Raw genomic sequence first — 21,708 nt, 5'->3', positions numbered from 1 at the left:
ACATGTAATTAACTCACCCCTAATGCTTTGGCAGGGCCGGACCAAATGACTTCACAGGCTGTGAGCCGGACGTTCCCACCGGACTATGCCAAGGTTTCAGATTCGATCCCCAGTCAGGGCACATACAAGAATCAACCAATGAATGCACAGATGGGTAGAACAATATATCAATGTTCTCCCTTTCTCTCTCTTTAAAATCAATCAACCAATAAATATCTAAAATTAAGAAAAATAATAATCTACGTGTCTCCTACTATTCAGAAGAGAGATTTTTAACTGTGTATCCTTGGCCTCCTTGCTCTCACTCTGAAGAAGGCTATAAATTAATTTTCGGTGGCCCGAATACAGCTCACCGGGCAGTTATCCAAATGGGGCAGGAAACGAGTTCGTCATTTGATCTCCCCTGAAGCAAAATAAAGCCACCAGAGGACAGGCCCTTGGAACACAGAAATCACAGAAGGAAGGATGGCAAGAAGGCTCCCTTTTCCCCATCCAGCTAAGAGCCATGGAAACAGCCCCCACAGTACCTGTACTTGCCACTGATTTCTCAGTAGCTGTGAGGTAATTTGAGAATACCAAAGTCTGTGCCCGCTTTGTTTTCTTTACATGATGGCAATTAGAGGCTATCACTATAATAACCTCTTGCAGTCCCGCAGCTTACTGAGTAGGTGTGGAAGGAGTGGAATTAGAGCTGAGGTGCCCTCAGGGGCTGCTGCGGCCCCAGAGATGCCTGGGAGCCTGGAAACCAGGGTTTTATAGCTACTGCCATTTGTTTTAAATTTGCCTCCAGATTCAGACTGAAAGCACTACATCACCATCTACTTTGCCATCTACCATGCTATGAACATTTCAGTAATAATGACAACAGTTAAAGCAACCAATTAATTACATGTGGGCAAATGCTGATGTAATGGAAATTTATATTGATATACACAAATACTATTTAAAATAGAAAAGCCTAATCATTTTCTGCATTGTTAATTTAATAACATAGCACATGGTTTTTTATTTGTTTATTTGTTACTAGTAAAAAAGAAAGAGGCAGTTCTGGTGTGGTAATAGTGAAGAAAAGGCTATACACTTAACATGTGCTAACAAAGCAATATGGCTTTAAGAAAAAACCCACAATGTCACTTCTTATTGAGTTAAAATCAATATGTCATTAAAATCATAGGAAATGATCATGCAACTCTACTTAGTATTGATAAGAGAGCACCTCAAATTATACACTCAAATTTGGCCATTAACTGGAATAGAGGAATTAAAAAATTAGAATGTTCTCCCTAAGAGGAGGGGGACCAGCATGGTGAGGGGTCTAAAAATCAAGCCACAGGTACAAACAGTTTCAGGGAGAGGGAGGAATGAACAGAGTGCTCAGCCAGGGAAAGAGAGGAAGGGTTGTCCCAAGAGAAGCCTTAGTTTACTCAGCATCAGAAAGCAGAGCTCAGATCAGCGAGTTTAATTATAGGGAGGTTTCTACTAACAGCTCTGCGACGGACAAACTTTCCCATGTTGACAAGCAGTGAGCTGCTCATCACAGGAGCCAATGTATCTGAGAACACGCCCCGCTGCTCAGTAGGAGGAGGGGCCAGATGATCTTTAAACTCCCTTTGACTTTAAAATAATTTGATTATCTTGAACCTCAAATCTACTAGTTATTTTTAGAATTGAAACAGCAATGTTGAATCTAATTAATAAATTTATAAAAAATAAGTCACCTGCCTGGCCTAGGTTTGTTTCCCAGTCAGGGAACATGCCCAGATTAAGGGCTCCATCCCCAGTTGGGACATGCAAGAGGCAGCTGATCAATGATTCTTTCTCAATGATGTTTCTATCTCTCCTTCTCCCTTCCTCTTTGAAATCAATAAAAACATTTTTTAAAATTTTTTAAAAAAGGGACCCAACCACTGGGTGTTTCAGATTGTAGACATCTGTGGCTTCCATTCAGGAAATGGAAAGAGGGTTACTTTTGTTTTAACATACCATGTGGTGAACCAAGCTTTGTTGGAATATAGATTAGAGGTGAGGTAAGAAATGCTTGCTACAAACTACATAGTCTTACCCTCATCTCTTGAGTGTATCCCAGTCCCATTTCAATCTCACCATCTGACACTTAGTCCTGAAGACATAAAGAGCAAGGCCACCAGTTTCACCCCAAGAACTTGTCTCTGTGTTCTCTTTCATGTTTTTAAAATATTTTATTGATTTTTTTACAGAGAGGAAGGGAGAGGAATAGAGAGTTAGAAACATCGATGAGAGAGAAACATTGATCAGCTGCCTCCTGCACATTCCCTACTAGGGATGTGCCCGCAACCAACGTACATGCCCTTGACTGGAATCGAACCTGGGACCCTTCAGTCCGCAGGCCGACGCTCTATCCACTGAGCCAAACCGGTTAGGGCTCTCTTTCATTTTTAAAAATACAATTGAATTGTGTAATTTCATGCACATTCCGAGGGACCTAACACTCCCTGTGCCATCTATTACACTTATAAAATACTGCACAGTGAAGAGATCTGCAAAGCAAACAGGGAAACTTACTCGAACACACTCCACAGAATTGGAATTCTAACTAAGTATGAACTTTAGAAAAATAGTCATAGTAGGAACTGTGACCGAAGTTTGACCGCTGGGTGCTAAGGTTATAGTCGTTATGCATTGCTGGCACTTTCAGTCTCAGAACTGACTTGGGAACCCACACAGGCCAGTATCTTCACAGATACAACTACTACTACAATGTATTGAGTCCTTGTAATCTGCCCAGTACTGTACATATCAAGGGTCCTCAGATCAGCTCAATAAACCGAGCCCCTGATCCCGAGGGAGTGAATACTAATATTATCACCCTCCAGCAAACAGGGTTTAAGCAATCTGAGCAAGGATGATAAACCAGGAACTGAGCTGAAAGTGTAGCTGTCTGACTCGGAAGCCCCCTCCCTGCTCTTTCTTATCCAGTGTCCTGCTCAGCTGCAGCCCTTCAACACTACTGAGCCCAAGTGCTGTGCTAAAAGCCCCCACTTCCTAGGAGCAGCCTGGGGCAGATCCCCGACTCCCGGAGGCAGCCAGCAGCCCCGAACTGCTGTGCCACTTGCAGCTGTTATCAAGCGCAGGCTGGCACGGCTATGGCGGCTCACTTTACCTGTAGCTAATGCAAGTATAGTAAGAGAGAAAGGGTCCGACCCAAGCCATTCAGCGCAACGCTGGGCCTGTAAAACTTCCACTCGGGCAGGCATTTCTGAAAGCACTGAGTTTTGACCATCTCTGCAAGGAAAACTATTCAATGGGACCCTTAGCTGTTTGGAATATACACTAGCATAAAAGACATTCTGACAAGCTTCTATACATGTGAAAAAAATAGTGAAAATCCTTCACCGAATCAGTAAATCCCAACTGTACAAGAAATTCATTGATTCAGAAGTAACTCTAATTTACTCTTTTATCTATATACTACTTTATGTCACCCAAAATTCAAAATTCCAGAATCTTGAGTCACCAAATCACAGTCACAAGTCCTCCTGGGTGCAAAGGAGATCTCTCAGAAAAGGGGAGGGACCCTTCAAAGCATACTTCCTCTCTCTGCCATCTGCCCTTCGCCTGCTGAGTGCCCAGTGCTGGGGCCTTTTGAGAGCTGGCACAGGAGCTCAGGCAGTGGCCAGAATGGCAGCATGCTGGGGGAGGAGAGAAGTCCTATGGGTTAGGCCTGCGTCTGAGATCTGGCACTTTGGTCAGCCTCACACACCTGCCTCCTGTCATCTTCTGCCCCCAACACATGTAATTCCGGCCGGAGGTGGGACTGGAGGGGGAGGGTGGGCAGGCGGAGAGTGCACTGAGTGTATTTCCCTGCACTGTGCTCTCATCTCTATTCCATCCAGCAGAGCTGTCACTTGTCTAAGAGGAGAACGGGAGGGGAGGAGGAGAAAGGGAATGAGACGTGAATTTCTGATCTCACAAGCATACCCAAGAATTCAGTCCTAAGCAAAAGGTGAACACATCTCCATTTGACAAGCAGGTACACTCAGATGTCAGAGGCCTTTTGGCAAGTTAGAACAGATGGGACTTGTGCTTACCTGACTGCTGATGGACTCTTTCTTGGCCGAGCTCTGAGCCTGAGGCGGGCCCTGGGCAGGTGACAACCGTGAGGGGCTCTTCTTACTCTGAGGCAGCAGCGAGGACAGGAAACCCACACGAGGGGACTGGGAGAGGGACGTGTTCCTCTGGCTGCACACCATGGCTCTGGACAGCACACACAACACAAGGTCACCGGGCTGGAGGGGGACCTGGGAGAAGCAGGAGCACAGGCCTGCTGGGCTGAGGACAGTGCCAGGGGCCAGGGCCTTAGCCGGGCTCACACGCCTGGGCTTTAGGTGGCATTATCCTCAGTTCTATTGCTTATACCTGTGGTCGGCAAACTGCAGCTCGCGAGCCACATGTGGCTCTTTGGCCCCTTGAGTGTGGCTTTTCCACAAAATACCATGGTCTGGACGAGTCTATTTTGAAGAAGTGGCATTAGAAGAAATTTAAGTTTAAAAAATTTTGCTTTCAAAAGAAATGTGCATTGTTGTACTGTTGATACTTGGCTCTGTTGACTAATGAGTTTGCCGACCACTGGCTTATACCAAAGAGAGCTGGCAACCTGCCCGGCACAACGGGAAGTCTGCGGCTCTCCTTTGAGGGCCCGGGAAAAGCTCAGATGCTTTGTTTATATTCATTACATGTTTGAAATGATAATCTGGATATACTGTCCTGAATAAAATACATCATTAAAATTAACTTCACCTGTTTCTTTTTACTTTTTTTTAACATAGCCAAAATTTTTAAATTCCATTTCTTGGTGTGCATTCTATTACCATCAGATGGTGCTAGCTCAGAAACGAGAGCAGTTTCACTGGATGCAGTGCTTGGCCACGTGTAGGTTGGGAATCTGTCTGGGTTTGTGTCCTGACTCATCACTCACTCACCACTCACTCACTCACTGTGACCTCTTTGTGCCTACATCTCTTCAACTGCTACTGCTGTTATTATTATCAACTGGGTCTTCTGTTTAGCTGGCTGGTTTTTAATGTCACTCAAATACCTCTCCCCGCATCTGCCTACCTCTTCAAACCCTCACACAGGATGATGCTTCTACTGTGGAACTGCCAATCTTTTCAACCACGAGGTACTGTTTCCAATGCACAACAACATCACAAGGTGTTAGGACACTGGTCGTATTTATTTATCCAGGTGGCACACACCAGGATGTGCAGGTGCCTGGAAGAGCTCAGCAGGTGGAGGACCTCAGAGGCCAGGGGAGCTCACTCAGTGAGGAAGCATTCCCCGTGAGTGCAGGAGGCTCTCGGGAAATTCTGCATCTCCAGGAGCAGAGGGTCCAGGTAAGAGCACAGGGGAAAGAGGGAAGGAGGGGCTAGGCACACACTCACAGTTCCGAGTCCCCCAGGCGGTCCATGTTGGAGACGTAAGGAGGCAACTTGTGCTGGACCAAGGCCTTTTCTTCTTCTGGCTGTTGCTCCTCTTTCTTTAGTCGGTGGATCTCTGCTTGCAATGCAAAAAGCTGCACAGAGATGGGACAGTGTTCACCAATGACATCACCCCGCTGGGGAAGATTAGCCACATCACATCCAACACCCATCCTCACTGGCTCTCAGTCTCAGGACGCCAGGCCCGCTCTCTGCCCACTGTGGTTTGGGAAAAATAGGTGAGCGCAGCTGTTACCTGACTACAGAAAGGTGAGAAACTAAAAACCGTTAGATATACAAACTTTTTTTTATTTTTATTTTTTATTTGACTCGCTTCCCTTTTATCATTTTACTTGCTTCCTCCTGAATTCACTGAGAAAAACAGCTCCACCCAATCCTGCTTTGCTCTCGGGAATCTACAAATCAGACTCTGAAACTCTCATGGAAAAGTTTTATTAAATGAAGCTCAGCATTTTTTACTATTCGCCTGAAGAAAATTATACACACACACCCAAAACCCAAGAATCTTTCTTCTTTTTTTTTAATCCTCACCCAAGGATATTTTCCCATTAATTTTTAGAGAGAGTGGAAGAGAAGGGTAAGACAGAGAGAGATATCGATGTTAGAGAAACACATCAATTGGTTGCCTTCTGCACACACCCTGACCAGGGCCCAGGCCAGGGAGGAGCCTGCAACAGAGGTACATGCCCTTGACTGAAATTGAAGCCAGGACTCTTTGGTCTGCAGGACAACGCTCTATCCATTGAACCAAATCAGCTAGGGCAAAAAAACACCAAGAATCTTAAACCTCAAAACCTAAACAGTTTATAATCTTCCTTGTTCTGAAAATCTTCCTGTTTCTAAAGAGATCTTAATTTCAAGGACAGATAAATGCTCAACAGGCAAAATATAAAGGCATATATGGGTTTCTAGGCCCTGTCACTTTACCAAAATAGAGAAATATAGAGTTGAGCAGAACAATTAAATGATATCTAGGTTATAAACAATACAGATGTGGATATATGTAGAAAGGGCCTGGGATCATGAAATAGACATACGAAAAGAGGTGAGTTGACAGGTAGCATGAAGGCAGATATAGTCATTTCTGTCTCAAAAGTATATTATTGGTGCCCTGGCTGGTTTGGCTCAGTGGATAGAGAGTCAGCATTCGGACTGAAAGGTCCCAGGTTCGGTTCCGGTCAGGGGCATGTACCTTGGTTACTGCCATATCCCCAATAGGGGGTGTGTAGGCAACTGATCGATGTTTCTCTCTCACTGATGTTTCTAACTCTCTATCCCTCTCCCTTCCTTTCTGTAAAAAAATCAATTATATATATATATATATATTTTAAAAAGTACGTTACTGTTACTGTGTTGTTCATTCTTAAATGACTTAAAATGTTTTCAGAGACTATCACCGCCCCCGAGTCTCCAATTGATCTTCTGGAGGCTCACTTTCCTCTGAGATCAGTGCTTTCCACCACCTCCACCTGATTTCAAACATGAAAAGCAAAAGACTTTTCCAAGAAGCAAGTGTGCTCAGAACCAACCTTCTGACGTAGAACTTCATTTTCTTCTTGAACCTGGTTTGTCCTCTGGCACTCGGCATCAAAGTTCAGGATCACAGGCACTGGTGCACTCAGTTAAAGAATAAGCCTGCCTGGAAAGGACTGAGACCGTCCCAAACCTTTCACAAGCAGCCTCACCCCTGAACACGAGACGGGGGGAATGGAGTACAGACTGGTGCTATGGGCTCCTCTCAGCTTTATGAAGTAGTCTCTCCCCCGAGGCCAAGCCTGGCCTGACCTCGTTCAGACAGACTTACAGACACATGACAATCTGCTGACTAGCCCCCAGAGAGGACATAAACCCAAACCTGGGAGTTCTCTCCCAATGCCAGCAATAAAGAGCCACATCCAGTGGGCTTCAATGCCAGTCTAAGCATCGGCAACAGGCAGCTAACAGCGAGCGCAGAGGCCAGGCCCTGTGGGCACACTGCCGGCCACCCCACAGCCACTCGGCTTTCCCCTGCCAACTGAACCTCTCCCTGCAAAGGCTTAGGCTGAGCAGAAAGCTTCCTGCGTTCTGTGCTGCCACGTGCCACCATGCGAACATCCACAGTCTTCCCTACCCTCTCAAACAGCTGCAGTGAGGAAGAGCGCAAGGAGGCAGGGCCTCAGCATGGAGGACGTGAACAGAGGCTCGCATGGGCAGTGGCATGCACTGAAAAGACCTAGAGTGACATTTCCCATTTCCCTAGAGGCCCACGTGGCTGTGCCATAACCACCTGTGGCTGAGCCCGCGGCTGGTTTCATCGGAAAGCCCTCGGGATGCAGAGCAGCAGCAGGGCCAGAAGGAAGGCAAATCCACAGCAGCCACAACGCAAATGGAAAGGGCACCCTTCCCACCTCCACCAGATGTTCCTCCCACAATGCCCCGTTTATCAGTGACTCACCAGGCAGCCCCATTCAAACCGGCCTCTCCCCCGCCCCCAGAGCCCCAGCCTAGGGAGCAGAAGCAATGGATATTGGTCCCAGGCCTGGGATCAAAGGCATTTCCTGACAAAATGGGAAATACGGTAGGCCGTAAATGATTTACATTCTCTCTCAAATAACCACACATATGTTCTTAGAGCTGCTGATTTCTGGCAACTTGAGGAACACTGAAGTCACCGTCAGAGAAAGCGACCCAAACACTAATCTAGGGAAAAAGTTCCAGCCCAAGAAGTGTTCTCATCTGCTACCTAACCCCAACAAAGGCAAGTGATGCTCTCCTGGCGGGGGGAGGGAGCTCAGAGACGGTGCTCTAGAGCAGTGTTTCCCAAACTTTTGACATATGTGGACCCCTTCTATAATTTTCATAACACTGAGTACCCCTCGTACTCATGAGAACGTAGAATTAGACGCAGCTAAACACGGTGCAGTGCATATCCCCACCAAACTCCGGTGCAACGCCTACCCCCACCAAACTCTTCCCGTACTCAACGCGTACCACACTTTGGGAAACACTGCTCTAGAGAATGGCTGGTGTCACCAAGCAGCAATCCCTATCAACCCCTGTATCTGCGAAGAGAGGCCCTCAGACCTGTTGAGGGGTCCTCTCACAGCCCCTCACCGGCACCCCACCGAGGCTACAGTCCCCCACGGCAACTACTACTTCAGCAGCCGAGTGTCAGAGCTAAGACTTACAATTCCCTGGCCTGCTGATAAACATAACCACCATCTGTCCAGCCGCCTCACATGACACATGACAATGACCCGTGGGCATTTTGTGGAAGAACTGATTGCATCAGGGGCAGCAGCCGCTGGTCACATTGTCTGGAGGCATCAGGGTAGCCCACAGCCCCAGGCCGCTGGGAGGATATGCATGCACTGAAACAGGACGCTCAGGAAGTTGTGCAGCGACACAATGAAGGTGTCCGCCCACTGACGAGAAAAGTAGGTGGCAAAGGTGGGGTTGGTGTCTGGAGATGGCAGGAAGGGCAGGACAAACCAATCCTTCCACTCGGCTTGGTTCTGGAGCTCCGTGGCCTGCTTTGCAAAGAACTCCTGAGCCTTGTCATTTCTGTTTGTCTGCCAAGACACAGAGGAGACAGCAAGGCGGGGGAAGAGACAGAAGTCAGAGGTAAGACTCTTCATCATTGCTTTTGACGGTTAGCTTGCTACGTAAGTGGCCAAACACAATAACACAATCTACAAACTCCATAAAATAAAGGAAATCATCACTCATTTCTCAAGTTCCTTGTAATTTCAAAGAAGTTGGTTTAAACTGAAGTCTGATGATAATTGCCATCCTAAAAATTAATCCCTTGTTGATTTTCAAACAATCTAATTAACTATTCCCCCAGGTCAGCTATAATCTTTATTATACAAATTTTAACCCAGCTACTTATATTCTTTAAAATACCAGCGAGGCTGGCCAGTGTGGCTCAATGGTTGAGTGTCAACCTATGAACCAGGAGGTCATGGTTCAATTCCCAATCAGGACACATGCCCGGGTTGTTGACTCAATCCCCAGTAAGGGGCGTGCAGGAGGCAGCTAATCAACGATTCTCTCTCATCATTCATGTTTCTATCTTTCCCTCTCCCTTCCTCACTGAAATCAATAAAAATGTATTTAAAAAACCACCAGCCAGGCTTGCATGCTTAAAACAAGAGGAGAAATTGAAATGAGGAAGACCAGTCATGTGGTCTGCAGATGAGGTTTTAGGAAAACAGTCAAAAATAACTCGCACTGCGACTGTTTCACCCTTTCCCAGAGTAACACAAAGAGTCCTCTCTAGAAGTGAAAAGAAAAATCTATTTCTGGATCAAATAACTCTTTCCACCAAGGAACCCCTGAATCAACAAGCACCTGAATTGTGTAGACAAGATAAAAGCGGAACAGGCTGGTTTTCAGCTTGTTGATGGTGGGTCTGTATATATCCTCCAAGCGGCTGAAGAGTCGCTGCTCCAGGTAGCTCCAGTAATCCCGCAGGGCAGCCAAGTCATACACCTGCATTAACTGCTGCAGCTGGTCCACAATCTTGTCCACCTAGTGAGAGAAGGTGGGTGAAGGACAGAAGGGAATTCTCCCCTCCTTCCACGGAGTTGATACAGCTTCTTCCTCTGGCTGTGGCTGTTGATGTTAGATAAAAATTCACGTTAACGGCCAAAACTGGTTTGGCTCAGTGGATAGAGCGTCAACCTGCGGACTGAATTGTCCCGGGTTCGATTCCGGTCAAGGGTATGTACTTGGTTGCAGGCACATCCCCAGTAGGGGGTGTGCAAGAGGCAGCTGATCGATGATTCTCTCTCATCGATGTTTCTAACTCTCTATCCCTCTCTCTTCCTCTCTGTAAAAAATAAACAAAATATATATATTTTTAAAAATTCACGTTAACGATCTAGAGGACTTTAAAAACATATTAAAGCAATAGCTCTTAAGTTATTGTCTGATATTAGATTATCTGGTTTCACCTTCTAGCAGGTGTGGAAATTTCGGTGTTAAAAAACGCTGACTCAGGAAGCAGGCTATATTGGGTCCGGGTCCTGGATGAGAGAGAGCATGAGAATCTCCACTATTCCGGGATTTCAAGGCTCCTGGTGAGCTGCACTGGCTGACTCCTTCAAGTCATCCAAGCATCCCAGAGCCCCTGCAGCTGCTCAGAGTGTCGGCTAAAGAAGTCACACTCGCATACAATCTGCAAAGGTTTATGGTTACCAATACCAATCCAATGCCCCCATTTTACAGATCGGGACACTGAGGCCCGGAGAACTGAGATGCTTTGCTTTTACCACTAAGAAGCCGGTAATTCTGGCAAGAGACAAGAACCCAGGTCTCCCAGCTCCCCTCCAACTCCTGCTGCTAGCTCCCTGCCTCTCTCAATTCATTGAAAGTCAGCAAACAGACACGTCTAAATGCCTAGAACTTCTCAACGGAAAATCATGTCTTACAGGGGACACATAACTTATTAATAACTGTGCAATGAGGTCTTCCTCAACTTCTGGAGCAAAACTGCCAGGGAGTTGCCAGCAAGGAAGGCCCTTTTCCACAAACACCGTCCATCCTGGAACCAGCTCACATTTTGGGCTGCATCAGACCCCTGTGCTCCCAGGGCCATCGGAGGCTAACTACAGAACACTGTGTTGCCCAAATCCAAGCATCTACCCAGCCTGAGCTCCGATGGCCTCGTGGCCATTCCGGCCGGGGTCTGCCAGCACCTGCTGGGAGGCTGGGGGGCAGGATGGCGCCCCGACCCGGAGCCAGGGCACCTGGGCTGCAGCCAGCCTCCTCCGCCAGGCTCCTCCGGGCAACTTCAGGCGAGTCACGTCCCCTCTCAGGGCCCAGTTCCTCATCCGTCAAGGAGGGCAGACGCGCAGGAGGAGGAGGGCCCCCCGGCGCGGGGACAGCGCCGCTCCCGCCTCCGAGGGCAGGGCTAGGCAAGAGCCCGCTCCCGGGTCCCTCAGGGCCGCCTCCGCCCGCCTCTGCCCGCGCCCGCCGGCCTCTCACCCGGAACCCCTTCTCCTTGTCCGCCTTGATCTCGGCCTCCAGCTGCCGCAGCGTGTACGTGAACCCGCGGAAGAGCAGGTACTCGCGGACCAGCTCGTCCGTGCGCTCCACGGCCTCCGCCATCGCTGCGCGAGCGCCGTTAGGCAGGGGCCGCGGCGGCACCCGAGGGACGAAGGGGCGGGGCCTCGACTGCACGGGGCGGTGCCAGCGCTGGTGCCAGTCACGCTGCCGCCGGCCTATCAGCCCGCACGCACCGCGCTCCGCACCTCTGTGGCCCCGCCCTAGCCCCGCCCCCAGCCCCGCCCAGCGGTCCCTTCCGTCATCACTACCCTCCCGGAGGAGCAGCTGGAACGCGCAATGCTCTCCTGAGTCTCCTGGCACCGCTGGCGGCGGCTTTGCCGTCTGAGTTATTGAAAGTGGCTGCTGCCATCCAGGTCAAGTAGGGCTGGACCTTAGAGAACATCCCAGAGAGTCCCGAGGAGGGCGGGGGCCGGAGGTGCCCTGCTCATTGGCATTACATCACGGAATCCTCTGTGCCCTACTCCCATGTTGCCAATGGGGGAATCTGGAACCCCAAAGGTAAAGTGACTTGCATGAAGTCACACAACCAAGTGTGTCATTAGAGAGTTCCAACTCCCCACAAAACCCTGCTTTCAGCCGAGATCGGTTTGGCTCAATGGATAGAGCGTCGGCTTGGGGACTGAAGGGCCCCGGGTTCGATTCCAGTCAAGGGCATGTACCTTGGTTGCGGGCATATCCCCAGTAGGGGGTGTGCAAGAGGCAGCTGATCTATGACTCTCTCTCATGGATGTTTCTAACTATCTTTCTCCCTTCCTCTCTGTACAAAAATCAATAAAATATATTACAAAAAAAAAAAACAAAAAAAAAAACCCTGCTTTCATAAATAAGACTAGTCAATTACAAAACAAGATAACCAAGAGACGCGGTTAGGAGAGGGGAAAAAAGGCAAGTTTCAGGCCAGTATATATAATATGGTTCGAGTTTCTTGTAAAAAATAAAACACATAGTGTGTGTGTGTGTGTGTGTGTGTGTGTGTGTGTGTGTGTTGGTGTATACATTTTTAAGTTAAGGAAGATTATACAGTAACCGTTTTTTTCTCTAAAAGGTGAGATTATAAGGAACCATCACTTCCTTTCTTTTTGTTATTTGCTGGAAATTTTTGTAACCAGGGAAATAGCCCATCTTTCACTCTTAATTTCCTCATCTACAAAATAGTGTCGATGTCTACCTTGCAGAAGAGTAACGAAAATGTAATAAGTTAATGCAAAATGCTTAGCACAGTGACTAGCCCACCAGTAAAACTCAATGCTTGTTCCCTTCCCCTTCCCTGTAATGATATAGCTTTCTGTATTTGTCAAAGCTCAACTCAGAATCATTACTATCACTCTACCCAGACCCTCCAACCCAACTACATGGAAATTTAGCTCCACGGGGCTCTGATTGCATGAGAGAAACCAGAAAAGATAACATCAAGCAAGCCACAGCAAGACAAGGCAGAGACTTGTTCTCCCTCTGCTGCTTTCCTGCTCTCCACCCAGACACCCTTCCTTGTCCGCCAGGGCAGGGAAGCACAGTTGCCTCTGACAAACGAAAGGACCAAAACATTGTACTGTGACTGGAATCTCAGATCATCAAAAGTGAACTTGGGCCGAAACCAGTTTGGTTCAGTGGTAGAGCGTCGGTCTGCGGACTAAAAGGTCCCAGGTTCGATTCCGGTCAAGGGCATGTACATTGGTTGCGGGCACATCCCCGTTGGGGGTGTGCAGGAGGTGGCTGGTCGATGTTTCTCTCTCATCGATGTTTCTTGCTCTCTATCTCTCTCCCTTCCTCTTTGTAAAAAATCAATAAAATATATATATATTTAAAAATAATAAATTTAAAAAAAAAGTGAACTTGGGAGGTCCTAATAAGTAGCAAAACCTCCCCCTACAGGAATGCTGTGAGTTAGATTTCCCTCAGGGACCCTAAAGTGTCTACAGGGAAAAAGAAATCTGAAACAACCAAAATGTTCAACATTCGGGGAAAGCTTGAATAAATGATGCTACACCCATCCCATGCAATCTCAGGTAGTGGCTTAAAATCACGTTTTTTCAAAGACCATTTAACTACTTAGAGAAATAGACACATTATGTGTTAAAAATGTAAGATTAACACTCCAGGGGGGAAAAATCTGGCAGTTTCTTATAAATTCAACATGTGATTACCATGTGATTCAGTAATTATACTCTCTGGCACTTATCCCAGAGGAATGAGAACTTATCTTCACATACCAAGCTGTACACAAATGGTCAAAGCAGCTTAATTCCTAATAGTATTAAACTGGACGCCTCTCAAATGTCCCTTAGTTATTTTGGTAGAAACTGAAATAAACAGGGCCCATAGGCGATACTGTGGCCCAGAGCATGGCCGTCCTACCTCACCTCCTCTGGCCAAACACACTGGTCATCCATACCACGAAATACTACCTAGCAATAAAGAGAAATGAATTAGTGAGACATACACATAAGTCTCAAGGAAATTATGCTGAATGGGGAGCAGGGGAGGGGGAAGCCAATCCCAAAGGTTACATACAGAACAAAAGGTGTGATTCCATTTATATTACATTTTGAAATGATAAAATTTAGATAAATGGTGTTCGGGGATCAAGGATAGGTGAGGGCATATGAGAGGAAGAGGGTGTGATTATGAAAGGGCAAAGTGAGGGCTCTTTGTAGTAATAATATTATTCAGCAACTTGACTATGGTGTGGATGGGTGAATCTACAACATGCGATAAAATTGTAGAGAACTAAACACACACACAAACGTGTAAAAGTAAAACAGGGAAATTTAAATGTATTGGTAGATTCTAAGTGTCAATATTCTGACGGTAATATTGTACTATCATTTTGCAAGATGTTAACATTGTGGGAAACTTGGCAAAGTGTACATGGGATCTCTGTATTATTATTTTTTTATATTATTTATTACAACTGCGAGTGAATCTACAATTATCTCAAAATATAAGGTTTAATTTTAAGAAGTCTGTTACAGAATTATAGATGCAATATGATAGCTTTATACAATATTTTGAAATATACATACACACAAAATATTTACAATTATTGCCTGAAGGTAGTTGTGTTAGATTTTATGGGTGATTTCTGACTTTATCTTTATACTTTTTAATAGTTTTCAAATTTGTACTATGAACACATATTCACTTTATTTTATAAATATAATGAATATATTTAAACATAGCATATTCATCTGTCATAACAACCATGTCAGTGCCAACGCACACAAAGATTTTGTCAACTAATCCCAAAACTTTTTTTTTTTTAAATATATTTTAATGATTTTGTACAGAGAGGAAGGGAGAGAGATAGAGAGCTAGAAACATCGATGAGAGAGAGTCATCGATCAGCTGCCTCTTGCACACCCCCTACTGGGGATATGCCCGCAACCAAGGTACATGCCCTTAACCGGAATCGAACCCGGGACCCTTCAGTCCCCAAGCCGACGCTCTATCCATTGAGCCAAACCGGTCCCGGCTAATCCCAAAACTTTTAAATAAGGGCTGCTGCTAAATTAGGAATTCCCAATCATGAGCTTATCTAATTCAGTTTTGGAATCCAAATGCAGGACCTCACACCTGAACTCTGATTATCAAGTTGTATCATTTCTGTTTCACAGCTTCCTCATCAGCAAGGGAGAGGGCTTGGGTCAGAGGAAACCTGAGGTCCCGCCAGCTCTGACTGTCAGTCCACAGGCCTCATGCTGGTGTAGGACTCCTACTGGGAGCCTTGGTCTGTCTGATTAGAGATCTTGGGTCTCAGAGATTGCAAGTGAACCACCTTCTCTCTGACCGCTGCGACCACATCCCTTAAGGCAGGGGTCTTCAAACTACGGCCCGCGGGCCACATGCGGCCCGCAGAGGAGTCTGATCCGGCCCGCCAGGTTTTTTGGGCAGTGAGCGCAGCCGAGGTGTTACAGTAGGAATTAGTAGTTCATATAGTCCGGCCCTCCAGCTCTCTGAGGGACCGTGATCTGGCCCCCACTTTAAAAAGTTTGAGGACCCCTGCCTTAAGGAGTAGCTCAGGTTAGAGACAGCAAAGTCCCCATCTGTCCAGGACAGAAAACTGCCAAGAATGGGCTTAGACTGTCAGCAGTAGGAATCCATCAGTTGATGAGTCTACAGACTCATTCACTTTCACTGCTGGAACAATTTAAGGTTAATAAGTAACACTGCCCCTAAAAACATCAAATGGAGGACAGCCTGGGGAAATTCCATCTCTGTTGACACAATTCCTTAAAAACAACACCTAGGCCCTGACCGGTTTGGCTCTGTGAATAGAGCGTTGGCCTGCAGACTGAATGGTCCCGGATTCAATTCCAGTCAAGGGCATGTTGCGGGCACATCCTCAGTAGAGGTTGTGCAGGAGGCAGCTGATTGGTGTTTCTCTCTCATAGATGCTTCTAATTCTCTCTCCCTCTCCCTTCCTTTCTGTAAAAAATCAATAAAATATAAGTTTTTTAAAAAACAACAACACCTTGCCCTATTCAATCACACTTCCAACTTCTATAATAGCTGGCCCAGCTTCAATCTCTCTCTCTCTCTCTCTCTCTCTCTCTCTCTCTCTCTCTCTCTCTCTCTCTCTTTCTCTCTCTCTCGTTTCCATATCCTATATAATAAGAGGGTAATGCAAATTGACTGAACAGTTGAACAACCGGTTGCTATGATGTGCATTGGCCATCAGGGGGCAGGCATTCAAAACAGGAGCTGCCCCTGGTGGCTGGTGGCCAGTGTGCTCCCACAGGGGGAGCACCGCTCAGCCAGAAGCCAGGATGATGGCTGGTGAACACAATAGTGGTGGTGGGAGACTCTCCGGCCTCCAAGGCAACCATAAGGATGTTGGAGCAGAAAGCAGGCCTAAGTTGGCAGTTGGACATCCCCCAAGGGCTCCTGGACTGAAAAAGGATGCAGGCCGGGCTGAGGGGAAGGCAGCTGTGGGGGACCAGCACTGCAGGGGAGGGCAGTTGTGGGGGAACCAGGCCTGCAGGGGAGGGCAGTTAGGGGCAACCAGACTGGCAAGGGAGGGCAGTTAGGGGTGACTGGGCTAGCAGGGGAAGGCAGTTAAGGGCAATCAGGCTGGCAGGGGAGTGGTTAGGGAGTGATGAGGCTGGCAGGCAGAAACAGAGGTAATCAAGCAGGCAGGCAGGTGAGCGGTTGGGAGCCAGCAGACATCCCTCAAGGGGTCCCAGGCTGGAGAGGGTGCAGGCTGGTGCAGCCAGCCCCCCACCCCGTGCACAAATTTTGTGCACCAGGCCAATATATATATATATATATATATATATATATATATATATATATATATATATATATATATAAAATGATTCTCTGGAGATCCCTGACTAACATACCTTACAAAAGTTTTCTTCACTTTCAAATGAATTCCCATTCCCTTATACTTGTCTAATACAGGGAATATTGTGCAGCAGTGGAAACAAGTAGGATAGATTTCTATGTACAAATAAAATGATTTTCCAACTCATACTATTGAGTGAAAAAAGAACATTGCCAGATGATACTCTTCTGTAGATTTCTTTCCTCCAAAAAATTCACAAAACAAAGCTTACACTCCAAGGAAAAACACCTGCAGGAATGTAAACATCTAACAGAATCTGGAAGCGGTCATACCAAACTAATGACAGTTGTTAATTCTACAAAGGTGTGGCGGTCAGATGTTTTCATTTTTACAAGGGGAACGTGTCATTTGAGAAATTAAAATTAATCTTTAAAGAATATTAATCAAGGAATTGACCAATTATTTTACTCATAAGAACTAAACTCACCTGCCCCATGGTCATGTTATTGTGGGTTGTGTATTTCAGATATGAGCTATGCTACTGTAGGTGGGTATTTTAGGACTGGATCTGTTTACTGTGGGAAGTATTTCAGAACGGGATCTATGTTACTGGGAGGGGTTATTTCAGAGCAGCATCTATGTTACTGTGGGGAGAAGTCAGGGTCAGAAGGTGATGGCATGTATGTGGATGTTGCCGGGGAGAACTCATTGTATCCAAATCTGGTGAGAGGTCATCAGGAGGTCTCAAGGTCACCAGAAAGTTCATGAGCAGAGCCTTCTACCCCAAGTTGAACTAGACAAAAGATCTGAATTTCCAATGAAGAAATCAGGCTACTGTAGGTAAGGGAGCCTCTTACCAACATCCACTCCAAGGCTGCATTTCTCCTAGGTGCAGACCTGCTCTCCAGGTGTCCGGGGTGGGGGTGGAGGAGGAGTGGGGTGCAGGGTGACCTAAAGAAAGGCTGGCAGGTCTGTTTCTGAACTTCTGTGTGTCCTCTCGGTACAAAGATAAGGCTCTCCAAGAGGGCTGCACAGACTCCTGAAGGCACTCTGTTCCCATGGGGTCCCAGCAATGCTGCGTTGGGGACTGCTGGAGGGAGGTGAGGAGCAGGGCCAGGGGAGAAAAACCAGGGAGCGGGGAGAGGGGCAAGAACAGTCCCTCGGGGGTCCTCAGAGACCCTGGGTCAAAGGTGCCTAAGAGCCAGAATGGACAGGGCCTTGATCTAGGCAGAATTTTGGAGTAAAATAATTTTATGTTTATCTTGAAAATGCTTTCTAGGTGACAATTTATTTATACATAATAAAAACATAATATGCTAACTAGACTGGACAGCTGAACCACCTCCCGGATGAAGCTGGGGCTATGAGAGTTGAGGCAAGCTGCCACGGCTGCAAGGGCTGAACCCTTGCACAAATTTCGTGCATCGGGCCTCTGGTTCATACATAACACAACTTAATGTTCCACCAAAATCCGAAGCTGAATGCCAAGAGTGCCCCCATATCCCAAGTACCCTCCCTATGTGCATGCTGTAGGGTGGCCTCATTTATGGTCCTTAAAGTCACTGCGAGGTGGACCCTGGGTAAGAATCCAAATGCATGCAACCCCAAGCGCACCCTGTTTGGACCAGACCTTGTGACCTTTGCTTAACCCCTGCCCTGGGGAGAAGTAGCTTGCCCCAGGTGAGAGAGCAGCAAGGGATGCCTGGCCTGGCTGCTACCCTCATATAGTGGGATCGTCACCGTCATGACATATTTAGGGGTGCTGGGCTTCAAGCAAAAAGACAGCCATATACAAGAGTACATTCTCTAGTGAAGGGGAAATGATTTCCCCCCTAAATGGAAGAATACCTGCTTCCTACTGTGCCAAAGGGTGACAGCTTTTAAAGGTGTCTTCCGTGTAACTGCTATTCATTCCCTTTTCTTCTTCCCACATTTAAAAAACCATTACAGCCGAAACTGGTTTGGCTCAGTGGATAAAGCATCGGCCTGCGGACTGAAAGGTCCCGGGTTCAATTCCGGTCAAGGGCATGGATCTTGGTTGAGGGCACATCTCCAGTAGGAGGTGTGCAGGAGGCAGCTGATGGATGATTCTCTCTCATCGATGTTTCTAACTCTCTGTCCCTCTTTCTTCCTATCTGTAAAAAAAAAAAAAATCAATAAAATATATTAAAAATACAATAAAATAAAATAAAACAACCATTATATTCTGATGTCTCTTCAGATCACTTAATCTTTCACCTTTTATACTTACTTTTCATTGTTGATGCATCTCTCAGTTTTTCCATGGCATCCACGTGTTTTCCTCTTTTCTCCTGAGACCCAAAGCCTGTGCCCAGGCCTTTCATCCAAGCTGTCTTCTCTGAGCTCTGGATAACCCTATAAGGTGGGTGGCAGAGCCCCGTCTGAGGGCCGCTGAGACTGGGCTCGGTGGCAGGTGAGGGGACGATCCATTGGGGACCATCCATTGGGTCCTCTGTGGGCACATGCAGACCATGTGTGGTTCCTGAGGTGGCATAGGTTTTCATTTCCCGGCCCGCTGGGCCGCCTCTCAGGGAAGAAGTGGCCACCTGGCAAGGTGAGAAGGTCAGCCCAGCCCCGCCTGGCGGTGTGCCCTCAGACCCCCCCAAAGTTACATTGTTTCTCCCGCTGCCCGCGCCTCATTGGCCCGCCGCAGCGCCTCCCCATTGGCTGTTGGTGCTGGGGACACCCCTAATTGGTCCATGACTGGATGCTGGGTCTGTTTTATGGCCAGGGCAGGAGCCATGGTCCCCACTCTGGCTGGCTCCAGCAGCGGTCACTGTCATCGCTGTCACTGCCATCGGGGCTTCGCGTGGCCTGCCTCCTGCCTGTCCGGAGAGCGGGGACCTCGTGTGACCGGTGCCCGTCCCTCCCCGTGTGAGTACTGACTGAATGCTGAGGTTATCACTCCCTCTCACCTCCGGAAAGGTGCTCTCTGCCTTGTGGGGCTTGTTTCCAATTGAGTCAAACTGGTGTATCTATCTAAGCAGGTGAGCATTTAGGTCTGGGGCCAGACTTGAATACAAATGTTTGTATATGTCATGTTGACAACCTATATATATATATATATATATATATATATATATATATATATATATATATTTCTGAGAATTACTTTGGATTTTTTTTTTTTTTTACGTGATCTGATAGGTGTGCCTAGGGTTTGAATGCATCACACTTGAATGAATGCTTGAAAGTGGTGGAAAGTTTTTCTGAACCTTATTTTCTTAAATTTAGTCTAGGGAGTTTCTCTGTGTGTGTGTGTGTGTGTTTTAAGTCAGCTCTAAGCAGGTGTTTTAATAGGAATGCATTTGGTAATGAAAGTATGCTTTGGTTTATCGATGAGCATGAACAGAAATATAGCATGTAGTAGGTATATACTATATCTATACTGAGTTCCCTCGATTCGCACTCCTTTTAGATGCCCAAAACCTGCTCAGTTTTCTGAGTCAGAACAGTATATCCAGGTCCGGCCCCTTGTCTAAGTCCGCCCCGCCCCTCTTATGTGGTAACTGGGCAGCATCCCTTTCAAAGGCTTTTTAAGCTTCTCAGGGGTGTGTGCCTCTTACTGCGAACTGTGCCGAGAACTGAATCCATGAGACTGTAAATGGTGAAGATCCGGAGCGGCCTTTGGGGTTAGGGTGCACTGCCTGTTATTCCCTGTCCCCGTGGATTTCTCTTGGTCTTCAGTTTCCTTTAGCTCTTTCCACCTAGGGCCTCTGCTTACCCCCTGGCCTGGATAGTGCGGTCTTAGCTGTCCAGGCCACAGAACTCTCCGTGGTTTTACTGCGGGAGAAGGAGCTGGGGAAGGGAGTGTTAGCATGAATCGCGTATGGATCGCCATGCAGTGTGCATGGCACACACCCTGGGAAGGGCATCTTCCTCGTGGTGTGCCCCACCCCCACCCTAACCCCGCATCTCCCAGCTCCTGACACCGGAGGGAGCCTGGGACAGGCGGGGTGAGGCGGAGGTCACGGGTCCCAGTTGCTGGGCAGAATGCTCTAGCGCCACCTTCTCCCCTGGCGGTGGCAGTGAGAGCTGCCCCCTAGGGGGAGCAAGTCATGGGATGGTCTGCCCCCTATGGGAGAGGCTGAGGGCTGCACTCTTCTCCCCGTGCCTAAAACGGACTACACGGCCATCTGGATATTTTAGGAACGTCTGTGAGTAGAAGCCCGGGAGAAACCCAAATTATCAGCATCGGCACTGGGAGCGTCCCACAGCCCAGAGGCCCTTGGTAATAGAATTTCTAGAATTAGAGAACTCCAGATTCCGGGAGGTCCCTGGAATTTTCACCTCCATTCCTTGATTTAAAAAGTCCCCGGTATTGTGCAGGTGCATTCATTGTCCTTAAATTCAAATTAGAGAAGCTATGTCCTCTTCCTCTGGCCAGAAGGGTCTAATTTTGCCCCGGGGCAGTTCAAAACCTTCCCTTTGTAGGAAAGATGCACTGGCTTTTGGAAATGGGAGACTGAGGGTGTGGCCTTCGATATGACCCAGCCCGCTGGCTGCACGGGCCGCTGCAGGTTCTGCGCTGCCCCAGCCTGCTGCTGGCGTGAGGCCCGCTCGCAAATGTCACAGGAGCGTCCTGCCTGGTCTGGGCAGCAAACCGCGGGAAAGCAGATACCCCGGGGAAGTCCATGTTGTCGGCGGGAGATCTGCCTTCTGACCTAAGAGGCGTTTTTTTTTGTTTGTTTGTTTGTTTGTTTGTTTGGTTTTTGTTTGTTTGTTGTTTGTTTTTTTTTTAGAGAGAGAGGAAGAGAGAGGGATAGAGTTAGAAACATTGATGAGAGAGAATCATCGACAGCTGCCTCTTGCACACCCCCTACTGGGGATGTGCCCGCAACCAAGGTACATGCCCTTGACTGGAATCGAACC

At 47.4% G+C, this 21,708-nt stretch overlaps 1 protein-coding gene across 3 annotated transcripts in view; it reads right to left on the bottom strand.

The window, feature by feature from the left end:
* Positions 1 to 11,638, bottom strand: part of WDR91 (WD repeat domain 91) — a 28,642-nt gene extending 17,004 nt beyond the window's left edge. The window contains exons 1-6 of one of the 3 annotated variants that reach the window (XM_084896576.1): positions 11,448 to 11,638; positions 9,810 to 9,989; positions 8,822 to 9,028; positions 7,007 to 7,090; positions 5,421 to 5,551; positions 4,068 to 4,233 (exon numbers count right to left, since the gene is read on the bottom strand). In XM_084896576.1, coding sequence (XP_084752702.1) covers positions 4,068 to 4,233; positions 5,421 to 5,551; positions 7,007 to 7,090; positions 8,822 to 9,028; positions 9,810 to 9,989; positions 11,448 to 11,570 — 891 coding nt within the window. In that variant the 5' untranslated portion in view covers positions 11,571 to 11,638. Of the gene's footprint in view, positions 1 to 4,067; positions 4,234 to 5,420; positions 5,552 to 7,006; positions 7,095 to 7,673; positions 7,680 to 8,821; positions 9,029 to 9,809; positions 9,990 to 11,447 lie in introns of those variants that run through there. The other 2 variants (XM_084896577.1, XM_084896578.1) reach the window with 2 other exon arrangements.
* Positions 11,639 to 21,708: the final 10,070 nt, after the last annotated feature.

Source organism: Pipistrellus hanaki (assembly GCF_964339955.1).
Source record: "Pipistrellus hanaki genome assembly, chromosome: 10".
In the NCBI taxonomy this organism is placed as follows: domain Eukaryota; kingdom Metazoa; phylum Chordata; class Mammalia; order Chiroptera; family Vespertilionidae; genus Pipistrellus; species Pipistrellus hanaki.
Note: the sequence above shows the minus strand (reverse complement) of the source record. Positions and strands in the feature narration are given on the sequence as shown.